This window comes from Zophobas morio, unplaced genomic scaffold (genome assembly GCF_036711695.1).
Source record: "Zophobas morio isolate AGI-343-1 ecotype UQ-CSIRO unplaced genomic scaffold, CSIRO_AGI_Zmor_V1 ptg000021l, whole genome shotgun sequence".
Classification (NCBI taxonomy): Eukaryota; Metazoa; Arthropoda; class Insecta; order Coleoptera; family Tenebrionidae; genus Zophobas; species Zophobas morio.
Genome location: NW_026972126.1, coordinates 7,565,731 through 7,586,801, shown reverse-complemented (window position 1 = coordinate 7,586,801; position 21,071 = coordinate 7,565,731). Strand labels below are relative to the sequence as shown.

The following is a 21,071-nucleotide window of genomic DNA, read 5'->3' as shown; positions in this document are numbered from 1 at the left end:
ATTCAATTATTATATTATATTTATTTTTATATTTATACCTAATTATTATTACTGTTGCAGCTAGAATGACGCTTTTCATCTTAAGTTTACTACAAAGATTTAAATTTAATACTTTCAGTGATTCAATTTTAAGCATGTAACAACAGAAAATACACTTATACATATATTGCACTAATGTTCACTGACTGTAGAAAAAGTGGAAACCTACAATGTGCCAACCAAGTGAAAACTATAAAATGTCACTATTTTGGCCGCGCCTGTTTTAAAAGGACAGTACGATCAAAACAGCCATGAATTTAAAAGTTTGAGCTGAAAATACGACGATCAAAGACAAACTTTCAAAAATCCGTAGTTGTTTATGATCGTATTTTTTGTTGCTGTCTCTGTACAACATATTATTTTTTGTTATTTTTAAGAGTATTATTAGAAAATGCTGATATATTAAATAAGTTATTTTCAAACTTTCTGAATAAGGAATTTTATTACTTTGAAACTAAATTTAATAATATACGAAGACAATAAATTAAAAAAAAGTTAAATAAAAATACTAAATAAATCTTATTATAAGCAGTGAAAATACTGCGTAATCCAAATTTAAAAAGTAACCGCTTCTAGAAATGACAATAAAAAACCCAATGTAAAAGCCGTACGTTCGCATTGTAGGTAGTATTATTACAAAGCCTACACCGTTCATCCATCCCCACAAAGAAAAATAATAAGACACGAACTCTGGCCACCTTAAATTTTAATTCCTCTTCGTCTCCCCTTGTCCTTTAGAACCGTTACGAAACCGTTAGTTCCGCATCTGTCCCAAACCGCATATGCCCAGCCGGCGAGTTTTCCGCATGGAAAACACCCATCAAAAACAGATTTTTTTTCTCTAATCTCGCAACTAACAGAAACCGAACACGACATTCAATAAACAATAACCTGCTCTATCTCTCTCTAATGCCGATAAGAAAAACAATATAATCACGTTTTTACCCCCTTGCCATGTACTTAAGTGTCAGGCGATTTGCGCTTGTGCGAATCCAAGTATCGATCCTACTTCAGTAGGGTGGTTGAGTTCCCTCTTCGCCCTTACCTACTCAGTTATAGCGACGTCACTCTACTTACTGCATTTAAGCCAACACCTGCTTAAAGAAAAACAGTTGAACAAACTAGACAATTAGTTGACAACAGCGCGGCCGATCGTGTCAGCCGGCGCTTAGTGCAATGATACTCAGTCAGAGAAGTGATAACTAGTGTTTTTTGGCGGGAAGGATTCGATCAAGACGAAAAAGCCTCAGCACATAGGTAATATACAAAAGCGGTAGTTTTAGAGGGTTGCTATTATGTGTTCGGTGCAGACGCACTGGTAACGCTGGTGAAGGTGTTTACGGCAGCTGTTGTTTTTATTTGGCACATGTTTAGTAATGATGATTTTCGCTTGAATTTTTCAATACGTAAATTCAGTGATTTTTTTGTAATGTGAGTAATTTCAGTTAAAATGTGATCCCTCTACTGCTACTTAAGTTGTTAGTTTTTTACTTGGGCAGAACACACTGTTTTTGTGTCTTGTTTATCGAAAGTTTAAGCCAACAAAAAATCAATTCCGTCTTAGTCTTTGTTTATTTTAGTATGGTGACTTCTATAAAATTTAAAAATAAATTGTCTTGTTATGAAAAACGGTATGTTGTCCCACAAAAGTAAAAGAGGTGTACTAGTGTTTGGTCATATATAGAGTTAGAAAGGATTGCGTAATTTTCAAAAAATTTGTATACATAAAGGTAATGACAAAACAAAAAATAGTACTATTGGTTAAGTAATTAAAAGTTTAGTTTAGTACTGATTGGCCTATATTGGTTTCTATGGCAACGTTACAACACTTAAACACTTCTGGGTGATCTGTCAAAATTTATTATGTTCATTAGCATTTATTTAAAAATAAAGCTAGTTTCTAATTTCTAGACACAAATTTCAACCAAGTGCCAATTACAACTCAATCAAACCCGTGCTAAATTTAAAGACCCAATAATTTAAATTTTACTGCATTATTTTGTATTATTTATCTATTTAAGGTATTAATTTAAAACTATTTTGCCTATAACATAACCTTAAGTTATACACAAATAAGTTTAAAGCTACTTAGCAGCAGTGTTTGACCTCCAAGCTATATCGATTTCATGAAATATCACAAGTTTGATGAACATTCAACTTCTAGATTCAGTTAAAAGAAGGAAAGAATTTTATTTTTAAAAATATTGAAAAATATAATCGATATATGATGACGTCATATCGTTGGAATAAGCAATCTGACTAACGGAAAATAAAGCTCTCAATGGATTCTCTTTGGCTGGTTTTGCCTTTGATTATTATCTTAATATATACAAATTTATTTTACATTTCATAAAATGTAGATTCCGTTCTGACTAATTCATCTCAGAAGCAAATAAAATTATTTTTCCACTTTCTGAAAATAAAGATTTTTTATAAACCCAATTAAACTAGGACAGGTTTAGGTTTCTTAATTATCGTTCCGCTCAAAAATTCTGTTCCGATTTTCTTGAGTGACATTTTTTGTTCGAATGTTTTTATATTATGAAACATTGTTGTACTACTTAGGAAAGGTTAGTTTTTGCTGAACAGAGAAATGGATAGAGATATTGATAATCTGTAAACGCCATTGCTTTTAGCTTGTCGGGGGAACTTAATTTAGTACACTGCAAATATGACTCACACATGGCGTCGGCATCGCGACGCAAACCTATATTTTTTACTTCTCCAGTGTAAGCTGAGGAAGTATTGTAAGTATAATAATGTTTGAAATGTCGTAAAATAGTGGTACCTAGTTCTTTATTTCACTCAATTCTTTATTTTTACAAATTTTATTTTTTTTACTCAACTGAAAATGAAATCAATTTCTTAAGTATATCATTCAAATTGTAATTTAATATATATCAGAACCCGTTAAAAAAATATAGGTACGTCGCAATTTAAAATTAATTTTAAAAAATTCAGCTTTCCGAAAAATTATAAAATTTGATTATTGGAATTTAATTTTTGTTATGAGAACCCTTATAAGTTAAAATAAAGATATATACGTAACGTTAAAGTAAATGTAAAGAAGCCTGCTGGGCGTACATTCCAAATGAGGTTTCCCTTAACAAAATTTTGTGATGACGTCATCAACATTCATCATTTTTTGCTTTGGATAGGTGCAGTGTAATAGCAATGCTAACAATATTGTATTTCCAAATTTTCGGAAAAGCGGAGTGAGCCGTTCCCGTTTCAATCAATAAAATAAATTGACACATTCATTAATTTTTATAACTCACCCTGTATAAGAAATTTAAAATCTTTTAATGCAACGATAAATGATAAGTATATTTTGTACAATTTGGATAGGATTTATTCGGCAAAATTTTGAGATGACGTCATCAATTTATTGGGAGGGGTAGACAAATAAATTTTGCTTAACAGTTTACCATGATTACGATAACCTTAAAATATTTACAAGATTTCAAAGCAATCGGTTCTGCAGTTTCAAGTTTATATTGCAAAACATTGTAATTCAGTTTTGAATTTTTTGCTAAAATTTTGGATATTTAGGGTGAATATTCGACAAAGATTCACACACCACAAGTGCAGGAGTATCTTATTTTATGAAATTAAAAAAACTGTTTATTTTAAATTTTGGAGATGACGTCATCCTATTGGTGGTGGGGACGATTAACCAAATGTGAGTTAGTATTTAACCATCTACATGATATTCCTAATATACAATATACAAAATTTGACAACAATCGCTCCAGTAGTTTCGAAGATTACTTGTCTAATAAAAATGGATGCAGACAGACAGACGGAAACGGGAGACTTTTTCATCATGACACATCGAGAAAATATGAAAGTGGCAATTTGGCCGATGGACTCGATTACATGTACTATACTTCCTTAGCTTACGCTCGGAAATTAAAAATATAGGTTTGCGTCGCCACACCTACGCCATGTATACGTTATATGTATTTGCAATACACTAAATTAAACTACCCTCTTCAAACTAAAAATAATGGCGTTTGCAGAATTTCAATATCTTTATCCGTTCTCAAGATGTTAAGCCGCGGAGTTTTAGCTAGGACATCTTGTATATTATTTTTATATAAAGTAGGTATATATTTCAACAATAGATATTTTTTGTTTTTGAGGGGGTTCTCCCGTCATGCTTGTGTCTCTCCAAAAGTTGGTGACCGTGGCCATGTTAAAAGTAACTGAAAATTTGTGGGCTTTGTTTTTCTATAGAAGAAAACTTAGCGAAAAATATATGTGTTTTATTAATCCATTTTGTGGTGTATAACTGAGATTTAAAAGAATTGTTCAAAGACGTTAATTTTATTGTACGAAAAAGTAAGGTTAGATTGTACCATTCCACGTTGTCAGTTATAAAGTCGATACAACTTATAAAAACTAAATTGACGTTTCTACTTTAAATAAATTTTTAAATTTTTTTCTTAAATGACGAAAATATAGATATAACGTGCGATTTTTTTAATTCCTGTTCTATGTGGTTTAGAAAGATATGCGCATGCGGAATGCATCTGTCAATGCCAGAAAAGTGAACACGTTGAAAATTGGTGTTATCAACGACTTAACTTTTTATTCCAAAGTCAATCTAGATTCGAAACTTTATGGATCGTAAGTTATTTAGCAAACAAATATCCAAGCTATAAAATTTATTTTAGCTTGTCTAGTGTACAAAAGTGTTAATAGATATACATTGCGTCGCGATTTGTGTAAAAAACTCATGTGAATTAGGTTGGCATCTTCTCTAAAAAACTCAGTGTCGTGGGTGTGTTTAACATCTTTTATTCACATTAATGCACCAAATCATCAAACTTTTGTTCACGAATTCACAGCCAATTTCAGATGGAAACTGGCTGAACCCCCTTTACCTAATAATAATTCTGACTACATTTTGTAAACCGACATTCGTGCAAGCTAATACAAGGTAAGGTTGACTCGTGGGTTTAAATTTCGTGAGCACAGTAACTTTGAAATGACGCAGTAAGGTCAGTTTTGACATTTCTGTTTCAAAACTAGGCGGGAATTTTGAAATCTGCTTATAATCTGCTGACGCAAAAAGCTGTGTGGTTTTTTTAGCGCTTAACAAGGAATTGTTGGCATTTACTGAGCGAAAAGGCCAGTGACTGTTTCATTTTTTTGTGAATATCTAAAAAGACAATCGATTTTATTACCTCGAGAAACCCGTATTATAATTTTTTGCAAAACCAAAATTTGATTACTTTCAACTGATAAGTTTGCAGAGTTTCGGTAATGTTGCCTGCCTTAGTTAATATTGTTATTATACTTCAAATATGACTACGAAAATACCGATATATTTACACGACTCGATTTCAGTTTACAGATAAAACACAGTCTAGATGTTAGTAGCAAGAGACTGTCACTTCTAGTTCAATTAAAATATCCAATGTTCTTCTTTGTTATATTTCATGATTATTTATAAAACAGAACAAAATAGCAAATTGTAAGACCAATGCTAAGTGTTTAGAACATTATGGGAAGATTAATTAACGAAGAAACGTGAAATATCAATGTACCACCGTTTAATTTTGTTTATAGGTAGGTACTAGCCCCTTACACATTTTTGCAATTTCTACATTTGCTACAACTTTGACAGGTACGTAATACAAGTAGCACCATCTGTTGTTTCAAATTATGAATTCTGGTTACTTAAATGCAGGCCACCTATGTATATTATACTCTTCGTCTGTGTCTTGAGAAATGCGGCTGACAATGCATTATGTCCATAAAACTGATCAAAAAATGGTTCCCACACAACGATATCAGAATTGATATTTACTATACAAATTTTTAAGCTGACGTCATCACATTGTTGACGGGGATAATTAGATAAATTTTGTTTGACGTTTTACCAGTTACACAATATTCCTAAAATACATACAAAATTTTGCCAATAATTATAATCGGTTTAGTAGTTTCGGAGGTGTAATAAAAATAGACACAGACGCCACACGGAAACGGGGGACCTACTTTTTCGGGGCACCTGTAAACTGCAGCGGAATTAATCCGTTAATCCTTCCTATATTTATTATAACAGATAATAAAATAGGTACTAGCCCTAGTACAGTCCAGTCGTTTACCTGTAACGACTCGAGAATACTCAAAACTCATTTCTTCTTCGTCTTAGCAAATACGGATCTGTGATTGTTCTTCTGCAAAATAACGGCATCAATCAAATCAAAATAATCCCGGAAACATAATATTTATTGCTTGGAAGATACCTACAAAGTTTTAAAAAATAGTTGATACAATTGTTCTGGACGTTGAATTACTACTAATATTACAATGTAATATTTTTGAAAAAAATGACGAACCTTTAAACGCATTGAATACAGCATCTGGGGAAGTAAAAACAAAGACAAGATGTTATTTAGGATCAAACTTGAGACACTGATGTTCCAGTGACAATTTTAAGACGAAACGAGCGTTTACTGTAACCGGTATTCTGGCATTCACACGACAAACAAAATTCGTCGTAATAATACTAGAAACTATAATAATGAGTAGCTGCGGAAAGCGCAATCCGCCACAAGTGGATCAGAGAACAGCAAGGTAATGAAGGAAACGAAGGATCAGACGTAATGACGAAACGCGCCTCAGGCACATCGCGCTAAGGGTCCAAGCCATTTAAAGAATTGTCCGTAAAGTAGAGTAACTTCAAACCGTAAGTTGTTAGATAATAAATTGACTCTCTTTCACTAGAGGTAAACTAGAGTTCCTCGTGGGTCACTACCAGTTTGATAGACATTTAAACGTGTCTATTGTGGGTGTACTAAAGAAGAAAACACTACTGAGGCACATTTCATGAATGTCCGGCGCATTCCTTCCGTGGAAAATCCATACTGGTGGAAATTTGACCTAGGGTGACCAGAATCCGAGAGCTCTGAGCCTCTGGTGTGCTCAAATATATCTAACCTGTTGAATGGGTTGATCTTAGTGAAGCCCACTCCATAAATCTTGCTCCAAACAAGAATTCATTTACACCATTGTGCGGGTAAACTTGTTTATAAATATGGCGTCTAACCGCCATCTTGAAATTTCAAGATATATGATGTCGTTTGAAAAAATATGTTTCAATCAGTAGATACGTTTAACATATAGTCTAAAAATATACTTCTGTTCAACAACACTACATGTAATGTATTGATTTCTACGTTGTTTTATGTACAGTCACAAATCAATCGTCGCTTGTTTTTCGGAACTATTCACATATTTATTCTTTTGCTCTCTTTTTGGAATAGCAATATCTAACTGGCGTTATGATTGAACGAGTGGGTAACTCTAACGATACCACAAAACAATGTATTAATAATTCTTTAGTTGAAAGTATTTAACAAGTAACCTATTTTAAGTTTTCGGTGGTAATAAATAACTTTGGTACAACTTCGCTGAAACTTTTCTCCCATTAAAGCGTTGTAGTGTGAACATGAAACGTGATAAAAGTTTCTAGATTTAAGGATCCAGATAGGTCTAGGTAATTTTCAACGTCATTCTTGATGTTACACAAGAATATTTTTGGCCCATCACTTAGGGCGAGGAGGTTAAATTAAGAAAAAAAAGCTCTGATTTATGCTTTATACATATAAAATAAAAATGATTTGCCTTGGAAATATCAAAAAAAGGGTTAACCGAATTTTTTACTGTTAATTAACTTCTTGTACTTCCAGTTTATTAATCCGCTGTTATTTTTTACCTTGGACGTCTGAATTTTTGCAAAAAATCAGAAATGTAAAACATTCGTTAATTTAACTCAGAAATTACGTATAAAACCCATTTCTTTAAAATCTTACAAACTTGATGACGTCATGTGCAAATTTTGTTGTAAAATCATCCACAAAAAATGTGCAAAATATTGTTAGTCTATTTTTTTTTTAATATGTTACTTGCATCCCACCAACTGTTAGATGACGTCACCTAACACTTTAATAAGGTAAATCTTATTTAAACTTTATACATAATTTGCTTCTATACTTGCGATGTATTACTTCGCTCTTACTTTTTACTTTAGAAATCTAAATTTTTGGTCAAAATCAAAATTTTATAAAAAAAAAAAGAAAATTTATCTTCGAACCTAGTAATATATAGGGGTTATCAAAAAAGTACAATTGAGTAATTTATCTTGTTCAAATTTTTAAGAAGAGGGAGGCCAATCATAGCAGTTTTTGTTTTGACTGTAATTAATTAATTAATATGTAGCTGTGTACATATTTTAGTTATACTGAATTGATACTTTGTTTTATAGTAATAGGATCCATTTAAAAATTGGGTAATTTAATTCTTTGTCCTTAATTTATGGTTTAAAAAGAACAATCTTGAAGTCACTGGTGTTTCCTTTTGAGAAAAAATTGAATTGTTACAATCTCATGATGATCTAAATCCTAAATCGTGCTTTGTTTTCGTTGTTGCAAGTCGAGTTAATCAATTTTTTGGTAACTAAATCAGAAATATATAAAACCCAGTATTACTATATCGGGTGATTTTTAAGTTTCTGCTCTAGTTGCCCATGACGCTTAACTCACCAGTTTCGATTTCAGTGTTGACGTAAACATCATGGATAACTAGAGTAGAAATTTTAAAAATCACCCGGTATTACACATTTATATCATACGTCTAGACCTATGGGGTCTCTGCATCTTGAGATTATTATAAAAAATCAAAGCTACAATCCAACTTTGCAATTTCTCTTAGAAACTATATGTCAGTAATTGTTCTAAAATTTAGCACGTGTTTTGAAGTTATCATCAGCCTGATAATGGTTAAGTAAATTTATCTGTCCAGCCACACCATAATTTCGATAACCTCACTTAAAAAATTTGTCAAATGAATCCTATTTAAAACTTTAGGCCAATTAATTTCTTTGTCTTAGAAAATGCCATAATACAGCTGATTTAACATCGTAAAGCGAAGTTTATAATTTTTAAGTATATATAACAAAAAATGTTCTCTGTCCATAAGAACTCACCTTACACCTCAAAACCATGGTGAACGCTTTCCTCGCCGCCACAGATTAGCTCTTCTACATTTTATATACGATGTGATTTTTTATTTCTGCTCTCTAGTAGGCCATGACGCAATTAAAACGTCTCATGGCCAACTACAGCAAAAATTCAAAAAATTGATCGAAGGGATTCACTCGCCTCCGAAGTACAGCCCAACAAATCCCGCTACTTTGAAAAATTAAAATGTTGATGTGTTTTGACATTCTAGTTTTTTTTAATGCCTAAATGACACCCAACTTTTTTTAATGATATTCTATTTACATATTTTTTTCAGATTTTTGTAGAGCTTGTTTTTCTGAATTCATTGATGTACTACGTGATCAGAAATGACGGAGTCTGTTGGCAGTACCTTTTAAACAAAAATGTAGACTTTTCTTTCTTCTTCTTTCTATGTTGGAATAACGGAAGTAATTGTGTGACAGATATGTCAGTCGCGACATGCAATAAATTTAGGTTATGTTTTGGATACATTTTGCAAATTAAAAATGCCTTGACATCTGACAACCGGAAATTATATCATGATACCAATTTCAACTAAAAATCCAAGATTGCCAACAGATTCAGTCATCTCTGATCATGCGATATTGTACTTTAATTATTCACCCATACCCTTCCATTGCACATTCGAGTGCATTATGTTATGAAAACACACGTGTTTATACGTCGGCTGGAGTGATCATGAATATAAAAATATGAATCCGTTGATAACAGTAGAGTTGCAATTCTGTATAAATTTGCTAACTTTAAAGGGTCAAATTTCCAAAGTAACGAGTTAAATTCGTAAATCTGATTGGCTGTTTATTTTTAACATTTAATTTTAACACATTTTGATACACAATTGGGCCTTCTGCCCATGTAGTGAGTTTTCCCATTTGAGAATGTTTCCATCAACATTAGTTCAGCAAGGATATTTGGATGCTCCGGGGAAAATCTAAAGATGGATTCATAAAGAACAAGTACAGGAATATATTATTTTATGAAATTTAAACCTCACTATGAAATATTTTGAGAAGTGGTCATCACGTTGTTGGTAGGGATGATTAAAAAAATTTTGGTAGACAGACGGAAATGGGAGATCACTTTTTTCGTACTCTAGGGGTCATGAAACGTCGAGATAATGTAAAAGTAGCATTTCGTCAGATGGACTCGATTACTATACTTCCTTAGCTTAAGCTCGAGAAATAAAAATCACCCGATACAATTAATTATATTGCTTTGGATACGTGTAACGTCACTTACACATACAGGACGAGTTACAAAGCACCCAGTCATCGATATCTCACTAATTTATCAGAAGTAAGAGAAAAAAGTCTAGAGACTAAAGTTGTATGTACCATACACTAAAGTTATTTTCAACTATACAGAGTATTCTTTTTAAGTTTTTTCAAATGGCAGACCCTATATATAAAAATATCGGTCTAGCAGTTTCGGAGATTATAAGTCTAATCCGGACACATGGCAACAGACAGACAGAAACGGGAGACCTATTTCTTCGTACTCTAGGGGTCATGAAAAGTCGAGGAAACATAAAAGTAGCGAGTTGGTCGATAGACTCGATTACAATGAGCTTACGCTCAGGAAATAAAAAAACAAGAAAATTGAAATAACGTGGCAACGTCGCGTGGGAATTTTAAAAATAAACTATGATTATAAAGCTTGGTACGAAAGTAATGAGAATATGTAAAAATACTATTTAATAAAACTAAGTTGTGTACTAAGCCTCAAAAACAAAACACTCCGTATAGACGAAAGCAATTTTAATGTATTACTACTCAAAGAACCATACGACTTTAGCTTTTCACTTTTTTTCTGTTTCGAATAATTAATGGTAATGAGATAACGTCTCCACCTGTTTGCCGTCTATCGTTTATCTATCGTTATCGTAATAATGCTAAATAGTTAATCAAAATTTATCTGTTTATCTCCCCCCAAAAATTTGATGACGTCCCTCAAAATGTATAAAATATTTACATTTATGGTTTATCAATCCATTCATATTTTTATAACTGCGTAACAAGGTGACTATTAAAGTTTGTGATTTTTTTTATTGTCAAAGTAACATTTATGACAGCTGCCATCGGCTCAACCAATCAACACGTTTGTTAGCCGTGCTCATGTCACAATTGACAACTGTGAACTAACGTCTGGCATGGATGCCAATTATTTAAAATTACCAACACAAAAATTTGCTTAAATCATGAATCCAGATCAGCCCAGTGATGAAAATTTTCAAAAATTTGTAATATGTACAAAATACTACACTAAAAAATTTGTTCATTTTATTTACTAGAGAAACCACAGCATGAAGTTATAACTTATCTTATAAAATCTCGTGGACTTCCGAATTTTCTAAAACTATTCTATGAATTAAATTATTATACCTTATTATTACCTATGTATACTAATAATATAATTATTCAAAAATTAAGAACTCCACAAAAAATGTTTCTTAAAAATCCAATAATTTCGGTTTTTTGTTGAAACAAAAATTTTTTTTGCTAATAATAATCATTCAATTTTCTTAACTAAATGATTATTAGCAAAAAATTGTGTAAGTTTCACGATTTCATTACGAGGGGTTGACTAAGCCGTTCACCCACTGACTGTCCCACCGCCTTGGCATGCGTCGCTTTTATTCAACCAGAAGGGTAGCTAAGATGCTCGGATTACTGGTCTTCTACTTGTCCGGTTTTAAAATTGTAATTTATGGTACGAACCGCTGTGAAGTCAACTGGCTTAAACCATCATAAAATTTTATTGCATACAAAAGCAACGTGGTCACTGTAAACCTGATCACCAGAAATTTACCGCACAGTCTAGGTGAAACCGGTGGGGATAGCAACCCCAGTCAACCACCGTTCTCTGTACTTAAGTGTCCCTCACATCGCGCTTGTGCGAATGCACGTATCGATCACATTTCAGTAGGGTGGTTTATTTCCCTCGACGCATTCACCTACTTAGTTACAAAGACGGTTACTTACAGCCCCAACTCAGCACTCTCTTACCCTGAGTTATAAAACGCCATCAAATTCAGTACACGTTATTCGAAAAATCACAGAGAGCGCGAACAATCTAACGAAGTTCGAGTCACATCGAGTCAACTTGTGCTCAGTGCGAACATGGCTAAGTCAGAGAAGTGAGAGCCGGTGTTTTTTGGCGGGAATATTGCTTTAAAGGCGAAAAACTGTCAACACACAGGTAATACACGAAGAGGGTAGTTTTAGAAGGGTCATTGTGGTGTGTATCTCTCAACGTTTGTTCACTGACGAATGATCGGAAACTTTCGGTGCAGCTGTCATTCTTATTTTAGTGACAGTTGATCGTATTCGGTAGCCGAATTAATTTCAAATTAACGGATAATTAACCGTCTTTGCGAAATTGTTTGAGTGTTTTCAGAGGGTTTGTTTGATTATTGCCACAACGATCGGAGTTTTTTTGTAACTTGTGTTTGTCTCGTGTCTCCCCTCTACTATTGATGCTTGTTTTTTATTTAGTGGTACAGCTGATTTCTATTTATAAATTACAGGGGTGGACTCGAGGTGAGTTAGCGAGTTCATTTTGTCGTTATCCGTGTTGGTTCGCATACTTAATGTTCGGTTACATCAAAAGCACGACCTATTGTCTCGTATCACGGTTGTCACATTATTAATTTGGTGTTGTGGCTTCGAGCCCGCTGGCGGCTCCGACTGTGCGCAACACAAGGGCGCCAGGGCATAAAGCCCCCACGAAATTTTCGAACAATTAAAATATAAACATGGACATATTTTTTTAATACCATATATGTAATAGAAAAAAATGTAGTCTAGTCAGCCATGGAATTATTTATTTTAATCGGTAGCAATACTATTATTTTTAGAATTTTTGACAGAATATTTATTATCGAAATGAAGAAAACCTGTGAATGCGCTTATTCTTTAATTCCCCATAACCTCAAAAACGAATAGCTATAACAGTGCATATTTTGTCAATGCAAAAAAAAAAATAATTCCGTGGGTCACTAGAGGGCGTTTTTCTTTCGATGACACTGGTTAAAATGATGTGTCCTAGAAGTTGAATTATTTATTTAACGTCTTCATGATTGACGCGTATTATAATACGTATGTATAACGAAAAAATAATTATTTGGTTTTTAATTTTAATCTAACGTTAGAATAAACGAAAAAGTAACGGAAAAAGAGAAATGATTACAGCCTCAAGCGGTTCCTTATTTTTTTTTTTTTTTGGCATATTAAACTTTATCATTTATCTTTACTAAGAAAAAAAAAATTATATAGCAACGTCGTACAATTGTTTTTCTTATTTAAAAGACTTCAAAGAGATTGCAGCGAAAATCGATCTAAATATGTAAACGATTTTTTCGAATGTATGTACACAAGACATGAGTTTCTAAGGTAACGATAACGAAATACCCCAGAAGCTATGAAAAATACCGTTTGAAAAAATATCTCACTGTGTAAGTATTTGACGGATATTATTTAATAAAATTACGCATTTAACAAAAAAAACGCGTTAAAATTTTTTCTTTCAATGTGTTCCGAAGTGAGCTTAACAAAAAACTTTTACCACCCCTAATAAAATAAAGTAATAATCACCTCACTCTTTTCAAATAATGGCCTCATAACTCACTAGTGAGTTTTATTTGATTTACGACTAAATTAATAATTGACGTGTTGGGTAATTAATTCCATGACTGACTAGACGACTTTTTTATCATATAGTATATTCAATTCTAGTAATTCGTTTTAGTACTTACCACAAACAGTCAAAACTTAAAAAAAAGTTTACAATTTTATGAAATAAACATTTTATTTGAAAACAAATAAAAATCTACATAAAAATTAGTCTAGAGTTGTTTCGGCAACACTTCCTTCGGATGTGAAGCACAATCACGAGTCCATTTTTTTACGTTCCCCAACAAGCCGGAGTCCCAATTAAAGGGGAACCGGACATTCACAACACCCACAGGCAGGGTTGGAACCGAACCCATGACCCAAGGTGGAGCGGGCAAGCACGCAAAATTATGTTCTGCGAATTATATTTTTTATTATGATAACCCGTATAATTTAATTAAAATAGGGATTTAATAAAAACTACGGTATATCAGTTTGGATAAATACCATATGATCGAAAAAAAAAAACTTGTCAGGTTTGCTTTGGAATTTATTAAAAAAAAGATATGTTGACAGTATTTTTGACCGACGTTATTTAAATCTGTCAGTTTGACGTTCAATACAGAATGAGTTATCATTGTCATTGAGTTACCTAACTTCGAAATATAAACATGAATTTTCTTATAAGAAAATGACAAAAATGGCCAATGTTGCCTTTACAATTAAAAAAAATCCAAAGCACACTTGGCAAGTTTTTTTCGATCTCGTGGTAGATATAATATTTACGAGTATAACAACAGTATTGTGTTCCCAAATTTTCGGGAAAATGAGTTCAGTCGTTTTTTTTTTTTTTTTAATCAATAATATGAATTGCTGCAGTCCATGGGTTTTTGGCACACTCAGTATAAACACTAAAAAAAAGAAACTACATACATATAGAGAAAGAAACATGTTTTTCTGAATATTTCATAGGATGTTGACTGTAAAATTTTGAGATGACGTCATCAAGTTTTAGGAAGTACTTAACAAATTCTAGTTGACGATTTACCATTTACGGAGCTAATTTCAGAATTCAATTATCATTACTCTACCATTTTGATTTTTCCCTAAAACGAATTTACCTAGAAAAATTTTGAAATGATGTCCTTACATTTTTAGTGGGGATATAAACATAAATTTTCGTTACAACGCCACATACTTAAAACATCATTAAAATTTCACAACAATCTGTCCAGTATTTTCGTAGATTACTTGTCAAATGAAATCGTCAATAAATGGCAGAAGACGAAAACGGAAGACCTACTATTGTCGCAACACTATCCAGTACTTTCGCAGATTACTTGTCTAATTAAATCATCAATAAATGACAAGACGAAAACGGAAGACCTACAGTATTGCATATTCTACTATGTCAAAAAACATTAAATTAGCCATTCGTTAAATGGGCCGTGCTTGCGTCCACAAAATCAAAGAAAAGCATGATTTTACTTCCCAAGCAAATAGCTACTTTCAGGTTTTCTCTACTTTTCATGACCCCAAGAATACAAACAAATAGGTCTCCCGGTCTGTCTGTCCAGATTTTGATTCGACAGATGATCTCCAAAACTACTTTATTTTAAGTTATAGAGGTTATAATAAGAAATAAAATTCGCAAAATAAAATGTTACCTATAATTTTTCAAAGAAGGTGTATCTGATCAACGCCATATTATTTTTAGATTTTTGAAAAGAATGTAATTTTCAAATGTTACTTTCTTTCACTCATGTGGTACGAATACAAGATATTCTTGTTTGCTTTACATTTACATTTAAAGCAAATACCGAGTGACTATTAAAGTTCGCAATTTTTTTGTCAGGTTGGCGACGTATTTAAAATTTTATGATGGCATACCTAATTGTCAAATTGACATTTATAATGCCAAGTCAGTAAGTCGGTGACATCTTCTCAACACGTTTGCCAACACAAAAATTTACTTTAATGGAATATAACCGCCATAAGAACAATATAATTCACTGTTGCTCCCCAGTCTTAGTAGGTTGTGAAACTGGTTACGCATCGTCTAAATCAAAAATGTCACGTACTTCGCTGTGAACAGAGATATTTTTACTTATTGATCTGGAATTCATAGGTATCTATAATTATTAGATATTCAAAAATTACAAATTTGAGTTGTGTTTGACATGATTCTGAAAAACTGATAGATATTAGTCGTCGTAAAATGGTGTCCCTATCTTTTTCTATTTAATTTTCTAACCTTCTAAAGACTCCAGTTTTAGAAAATAAAAAATTGCCACCTTCTATAAAAAAATACGCATCTGTTGTTATTATTATTATTACTTAAATAACTGCCATTTATTCAAAAATGCATACGACAGTAGTTTACTTTTTTTTTAGATTTTACATACGGAAAGTTAAGTAGTCCAAGAGCTATAAGGTTATATGACCATCATAAAATTATCCCATTGTGTCAAAGTTAAGTTGTTTACAATAGAAAAGGTTTTAGGGACGTAAATAACGTCTCCACTGCAGCTCGACCGGCTGTTGTCGTTTCGTTCAGGGGCGGCTTTCACTAAATACCTAAATCGACCACTTTCACATAAAGGGGGTATTTATTTGCGGTCGACTACTTTTATGATGGTCATAGGTATGACCTTGGACTACTTTAGTTAAACTTTACAAATTATGGCACCATTGTCAATAAGAAAAGTTTTGTCTAAATATTTCATGTATTTCCAGAATTGTTGAAAGATCTTTGTCTCACAAATACTTACACATACTCAGAACGTCCACTAAAATTTTATCACGTGGTTATGAGGGGTTAGTGTTAGCTACTGGTACAGTGTGATTTAAAGTTACTACCGTGTTCAACTTCACAGGGAATACAATGTTAGTCGAATGTTCTCAAAATATTTTAGTTATTTCAAGGAATTTCAAATTTCAACAATTGCGTGGTCATTTTGTAGACAAGTACTTACTTACAATAAGTTTTTTTATTATTTTAAGCCGACCAAGTTCATTTAAAATCGTAGTAGATTAGGTGCGTCGGTCATTTTTAGCCTTCATTTGAAAAAAGCGTTACAAATATGTTTTATTTAATATTAATATAAATCATACTTGAATAATTTATTCATAACAAAATTTCTAAAAATTTTTAAACTTTTGGAATGAAGTTTTATAACCATTACCAGTAATAGAACCTTTTATTTCTAATAAAACTAAAATTTGTTTGCTAACAAGTACCTAAAATGATTCTTTCAGGTTACTAGTACTAACTAATATTGCACAATATTGAAAAATAATAAATTTTCACCAGCCTGTTATTAATACTACTAACAGAGGTTATGGTTTCACTGAATTAGTGAACAATAATGTTGTTGGTTGTCCTATTCTTAACTAAGCACTATAAGTAGTGTATTATAAATTTGTAGGTGTTGGTAATTATATAATTTATTGTTACAAATGTTGAAATGTACTAGTTAATATTGTAAGTAAAAACTCTTCAAGAAAACAGTAAAACACTTCAAATAAGATCTCTGTAGTAGTAGCTCCTTTTATTTCTATTACATACTCTTCATGGCTGAATTTCGTGTTCCCAAATGTATAAACCTGAAATAACTAGACCCGATCTTCTAATTCCAGTTTCTTCAAAACCTGTTTAAGAAACAAACTGTATGGTTTCACCGGAAGCGAAGACAGCTTTTATTTTTAAAGGTAACGGTCCCTTTTTTACAATTGAAAACATTTTGTGTTATCAACAATCCTTGCAACTTTATTGCCATATCATTGGATAAAAAAAAATCCAACCGTATTTTCAAAAAGCAACTTTCAATTCGAATCAATATCTATTTGTAAAATTTTGTAACGTAATTGTCAGTTTCGTGTTGCTGCATTAAAGAAACAATATTTTCAAACTGTAGTTGAATCAAAGATTTAAAATCAAAATCAGTCGTCTTCATCTCCGATGAAACCAAAATACCTACCTGAACAGATTTAGTCTGTAGTTTGTTTAGTGACTAACTTATTTCCCTTCAGTAGAGTAGTTTTGAAGTATACAGTTGATGTGAAATATATGGTTAGCTAAAAATAACAAGGCATGAATTTTTGTTTTATTGTATTTTTGGTAAGTCAATAACATCGTATAAAAATGATTGTCTTATTGAAATAAAAGTAAAACTTTATAGTGAAACTGAAGTTTATTTTATTAGAGACATACTGTGGATAAAGGCTTGAATTAGATTGGCATGGTGATTGAGAGGAAGCAATAAAACCTTCTCCTTTTGTAGATTTCATCCTTTGCACGATCACACGTCGCAGGTGAAAGACGATAATTTCATTGCTTTCCACACATCCTTCTCCATCTCAGTCAGTTTGAAGCTTTATAGCCGTATGAGCCTTAAAGTGAAATTTCTATAGCAGAAATATCAATAAAACTTTATTAAATAAACAAGGGAGTCTATAAACAGTTCTGCTCCTTATCCACTAACCTTTTAGATTTCCAAACACAAAATACCTAAAACTTCATTCCACTTGACGATACCAATTTTGTAAACGTGTTGAGCTTTTCGTTAGTTTTTCTCGTGTCGTACCCATCCCTAACTGCTCGTGGTATTTTTCTCTTATTCTTCAGATACACGTAGACGTGCGTGTGAGATGGAGGCGCAAACTTTTCGTTCGCTTCAAAAGAAGCGCACTTCGAATTTCCGCGAGGACGAAACGAGATTATTAATACAGTTGTGGGGAAGTCCCCAAATACAAAACAAACTCTACCTGACTCACCGCAAAGAACCAGTAATGCGTCTTTTGGCTGCCAACATGCAACAGCGTGGTTTTTACAGAACTCCCGATGAGATCAAGACAAGGATAAGAAATCTCAAGTGCCTGTACCACAGGATCAAGAGAACTGTCCAATCAGGCGCCGGAATCGGCACTGTCGACCCCGATTGGCCGCACTACAGAGCCATGGACAGGATCCTGAGCAAACAGCACCAAAAGAAGGACATTTACAAGGACAACGTGTTCGAAGGACCGAGATGCGAAGACATCAAACAAGAGATCGACGATATTGACATCAATGACGATATGGAATCGTACACCACCAACAGCATGGGGGGGTAAGACCGTGGGAGTAACTAACTATATGTGTACTTTATTCACGAATATCTTATGTGTAGGTCCGAATTTGAAGAGGAACACGTACCATTACCCCCACTCACACCTGCACCAAACAAAGACGGGAAAAAATTGGACCCAGCGAAAACGTACCCACCCAAGACCATGCCCAAGATTTTACCCAACGTAACCATTCCGATGCAATCCCAGCAAAATGGAGTACAAAACAAACAAGGCCCGATTCCGTCGATTCCCTTTCCTCTTCTCATACTGAATGGAGTTCAACCCCAAAACAACCACCCAGAGAAGAAGGACACCCCGAAAATGACTACCAACTCTAAAGGAGATCCAGGTTTGTTGAATTAAATGTTAACATAGACTCCAATTAAAGCGTCTTTTGATTTCTAGATATGAATCACGTCCTTAAAGAGCTGCTCGAAGTCCAAAAGGAAAACTTGGATATTGAGCGCCAACGCCTTGAATTAGAGAAACAGAGATTAGAGTTTGAACGTTTTGTTGGGTCTCAGCTCCTGGCTGTGGGTCCTTTCATTGGCAGTTTATTCCAAAGGTTTGCCTTTTTGAACGAAGATTCTGACAGTTCTGAAAAAAATAGTCGGAAGAGACCAAATTCATGTGATATTGATTTGTTAAAAGATACTAAAATTCTCAAAACGCTTCTCAGTGAAGGGATTAAAAAATACATGTTAGGGGAAGACAGTGAAAATGATGACAGCGGTATTCAGAACGACGATAATAGTAATAGTAGCAAGTAGTAATGACAAGAGTGAGTCTTAATTTTTGTGCCATTCCAAGAAAGCATTCCGTTAGATGTTAGTAATTTATTTGATTTTGTATAGAATTAAATTATGCTATTGAGTATTCATAAAACAGATTATTGGTGTTGCGCCTTTGTAAATCCCTTATTTCCATTATGTCTGTTTTCAACCTCAACTTCAAAATTTCGCGCCAGATTGCTTCCCGGTGGTCAACGTTTGTAATTCCTAACCTTAATAAAGAATTGTCGTTTATTCTTATTAAAGTACGGCCTGTGATATCGTTCTGGATAAACTTGTCGACATACAAACTATAGTAGTCTGAGCAGTGCCTCCGAAGCCATTTCTGTACATCCACGACCGTCCAAGAATACACAGATTTGGGTTTATTGTTTGCAGCCTTAACCTAAAATTACAACAACTTCAATCAGCGTCGTAAATAAATAATTATTATTCTTACTTTTGGCTTATTTGTATTGTTTATTGTTTCCTCCACCATCTTACTTGTCAACTGTCAAAATCTGTCGACGCAAGCACGCAACCATAAAGTCACTAGATCTACTATTACTTTTAGAAAGTACGGCAAACTGCCTGTGGTCGGAATTCGACAGAGAGGAACCTAACCTATGTGTTAAACAAAGATAGCGCGAGGCTAGTAATTTTCGCTATCTGTCAACGAAAGTTTGATGTGTTTACGATTTGAGGTTACGACAGACTGTAGTAGAATTATTGAGTTAACGGACCGGAAAGAACACTATTCCAGTCCCAAAGTAACTCCAGCCCTATTCAACGAGAAAGTGTCACCGGTAACCAGCAAACAGTCGTGGAAGACGTGTTACCACCAAGGCAATTGACGGCCAACGGGCCAAATGACAGTAACAGGATCGCCATACTGGAAGCAAAAAATACCTGCTGTCGAAAAGACGGAGCATAACAAGGACACAGATATATTTCTATTTCATAAAAGTTACTAATTGCCACACATTTCAAGATCGAGTCACATTACGCAACCACGGTGGTAGAAGTAAGGTGTGGAAACCTCATTCATAACTTTCCTCAAAATCATTGGTAGAAAACACAAATCGCGTGGTTTGGATTATATGTCATTATCTGTCCACACCGCAGCGACGTCTAGAGAGATCAGTTGAAATTAAGTAATAGAAAACTGTATTAAATCTTTGACATTTATGCCAATGTCATTTATTACCCAATCACAAATGTCGAATCATCCACCAATCACACGATTCACACCAAAGACCAACCACAAACCGTAGTGCTGTGATTTATTTTCCCTCCAACGAATCTGTCACTTATTTCATTCATAAATACACTGACAAGTTGAAATGTTAATACATAGATGGACATACTGTGCTGCATACTATTTCGTAGTAAATAAGCCTACTGGGATGCGTGTTTTATTCAACAAATTGGAGCGGCTTGTTTCCACACCTTACTTCTACCACCGTGCACGCAACACACCAACCCCAACAAGTGTACCAACC

General features: G+C 33.4%; 2 protein-coding genes across 5 annotated transcripts; one reads left to right on the top strand and one right to left on the bottom strand.

Moving 5' to 3' along the window:
- Nucleotides 1–1,093: 1,093 nt before the first annotated feature.
- LOC135132411 (uncharacterized) lies at nucleotides 1,094–19,696 on the top strand. Of its 4 annotated transcripts, XM_064060492.1 has the most exons (5): nucleotides 11,788–12,275; nucleotides 17,327–17,398; nucleotides 18,315–18,798; nucleotides 18,859–19,148; nucleotides 19,205–19,696. In XM_064060492.1, the coding sequence occupies exons 2-5, from the start codon at nucleotides 17,359–17,361 to the stop codon at nucleotides 19,567–19,569; spliced, it is 1,179 nt and encodes a 392-aa protein (XP_063916562.1). In that variant the 5' UTR covers nucleotides 11,788–12,275; nucleotides 17,327–17,358; the 3' UTR covers nucleotides 19,570–19,696. The 4 variants fall into 4 exon arrangements, with proteins under 4 accessions (XP_063916564.1, XP_063916562.1, XP_063916563.1 ...); XM_064060494.1 differs by lacking the exons at nucleotides 11,788–12,275; nucleotides 17,327–17,398 and adding an exon at nucleotides 1,094–1,296; XM_064060493.1 differs by lacking the exon at nucleotides 17,327–17,398 and having other exon boundaries at nucleotides 11,790–12,275.
- LOC135132416 (protein aveugle) lies at nucleotides 19,621–20,460 on the bottom strand. The gene is made up of 2 exons (XM_064060501.1): nucleotides 20,030–20,460; nucleotides 19,621–19,975 (listed from the first exon to the last, which is right to left on the bottom strand). Exons 1-2 carry the CDS (start codon nucleotides 20,066–20,068, stop codon nucleotides 19,661–19,663), a joined length of 354 nt encoding a protein of 117 aa, XP_063916571.1. The 5' UTR covers nucleotides 20,069–20,460; the 3' UTR covers nucleotides 19,621–19,660.
- Nucleotides 20,461–21,071: the final 611 nt, after the last annotated feature.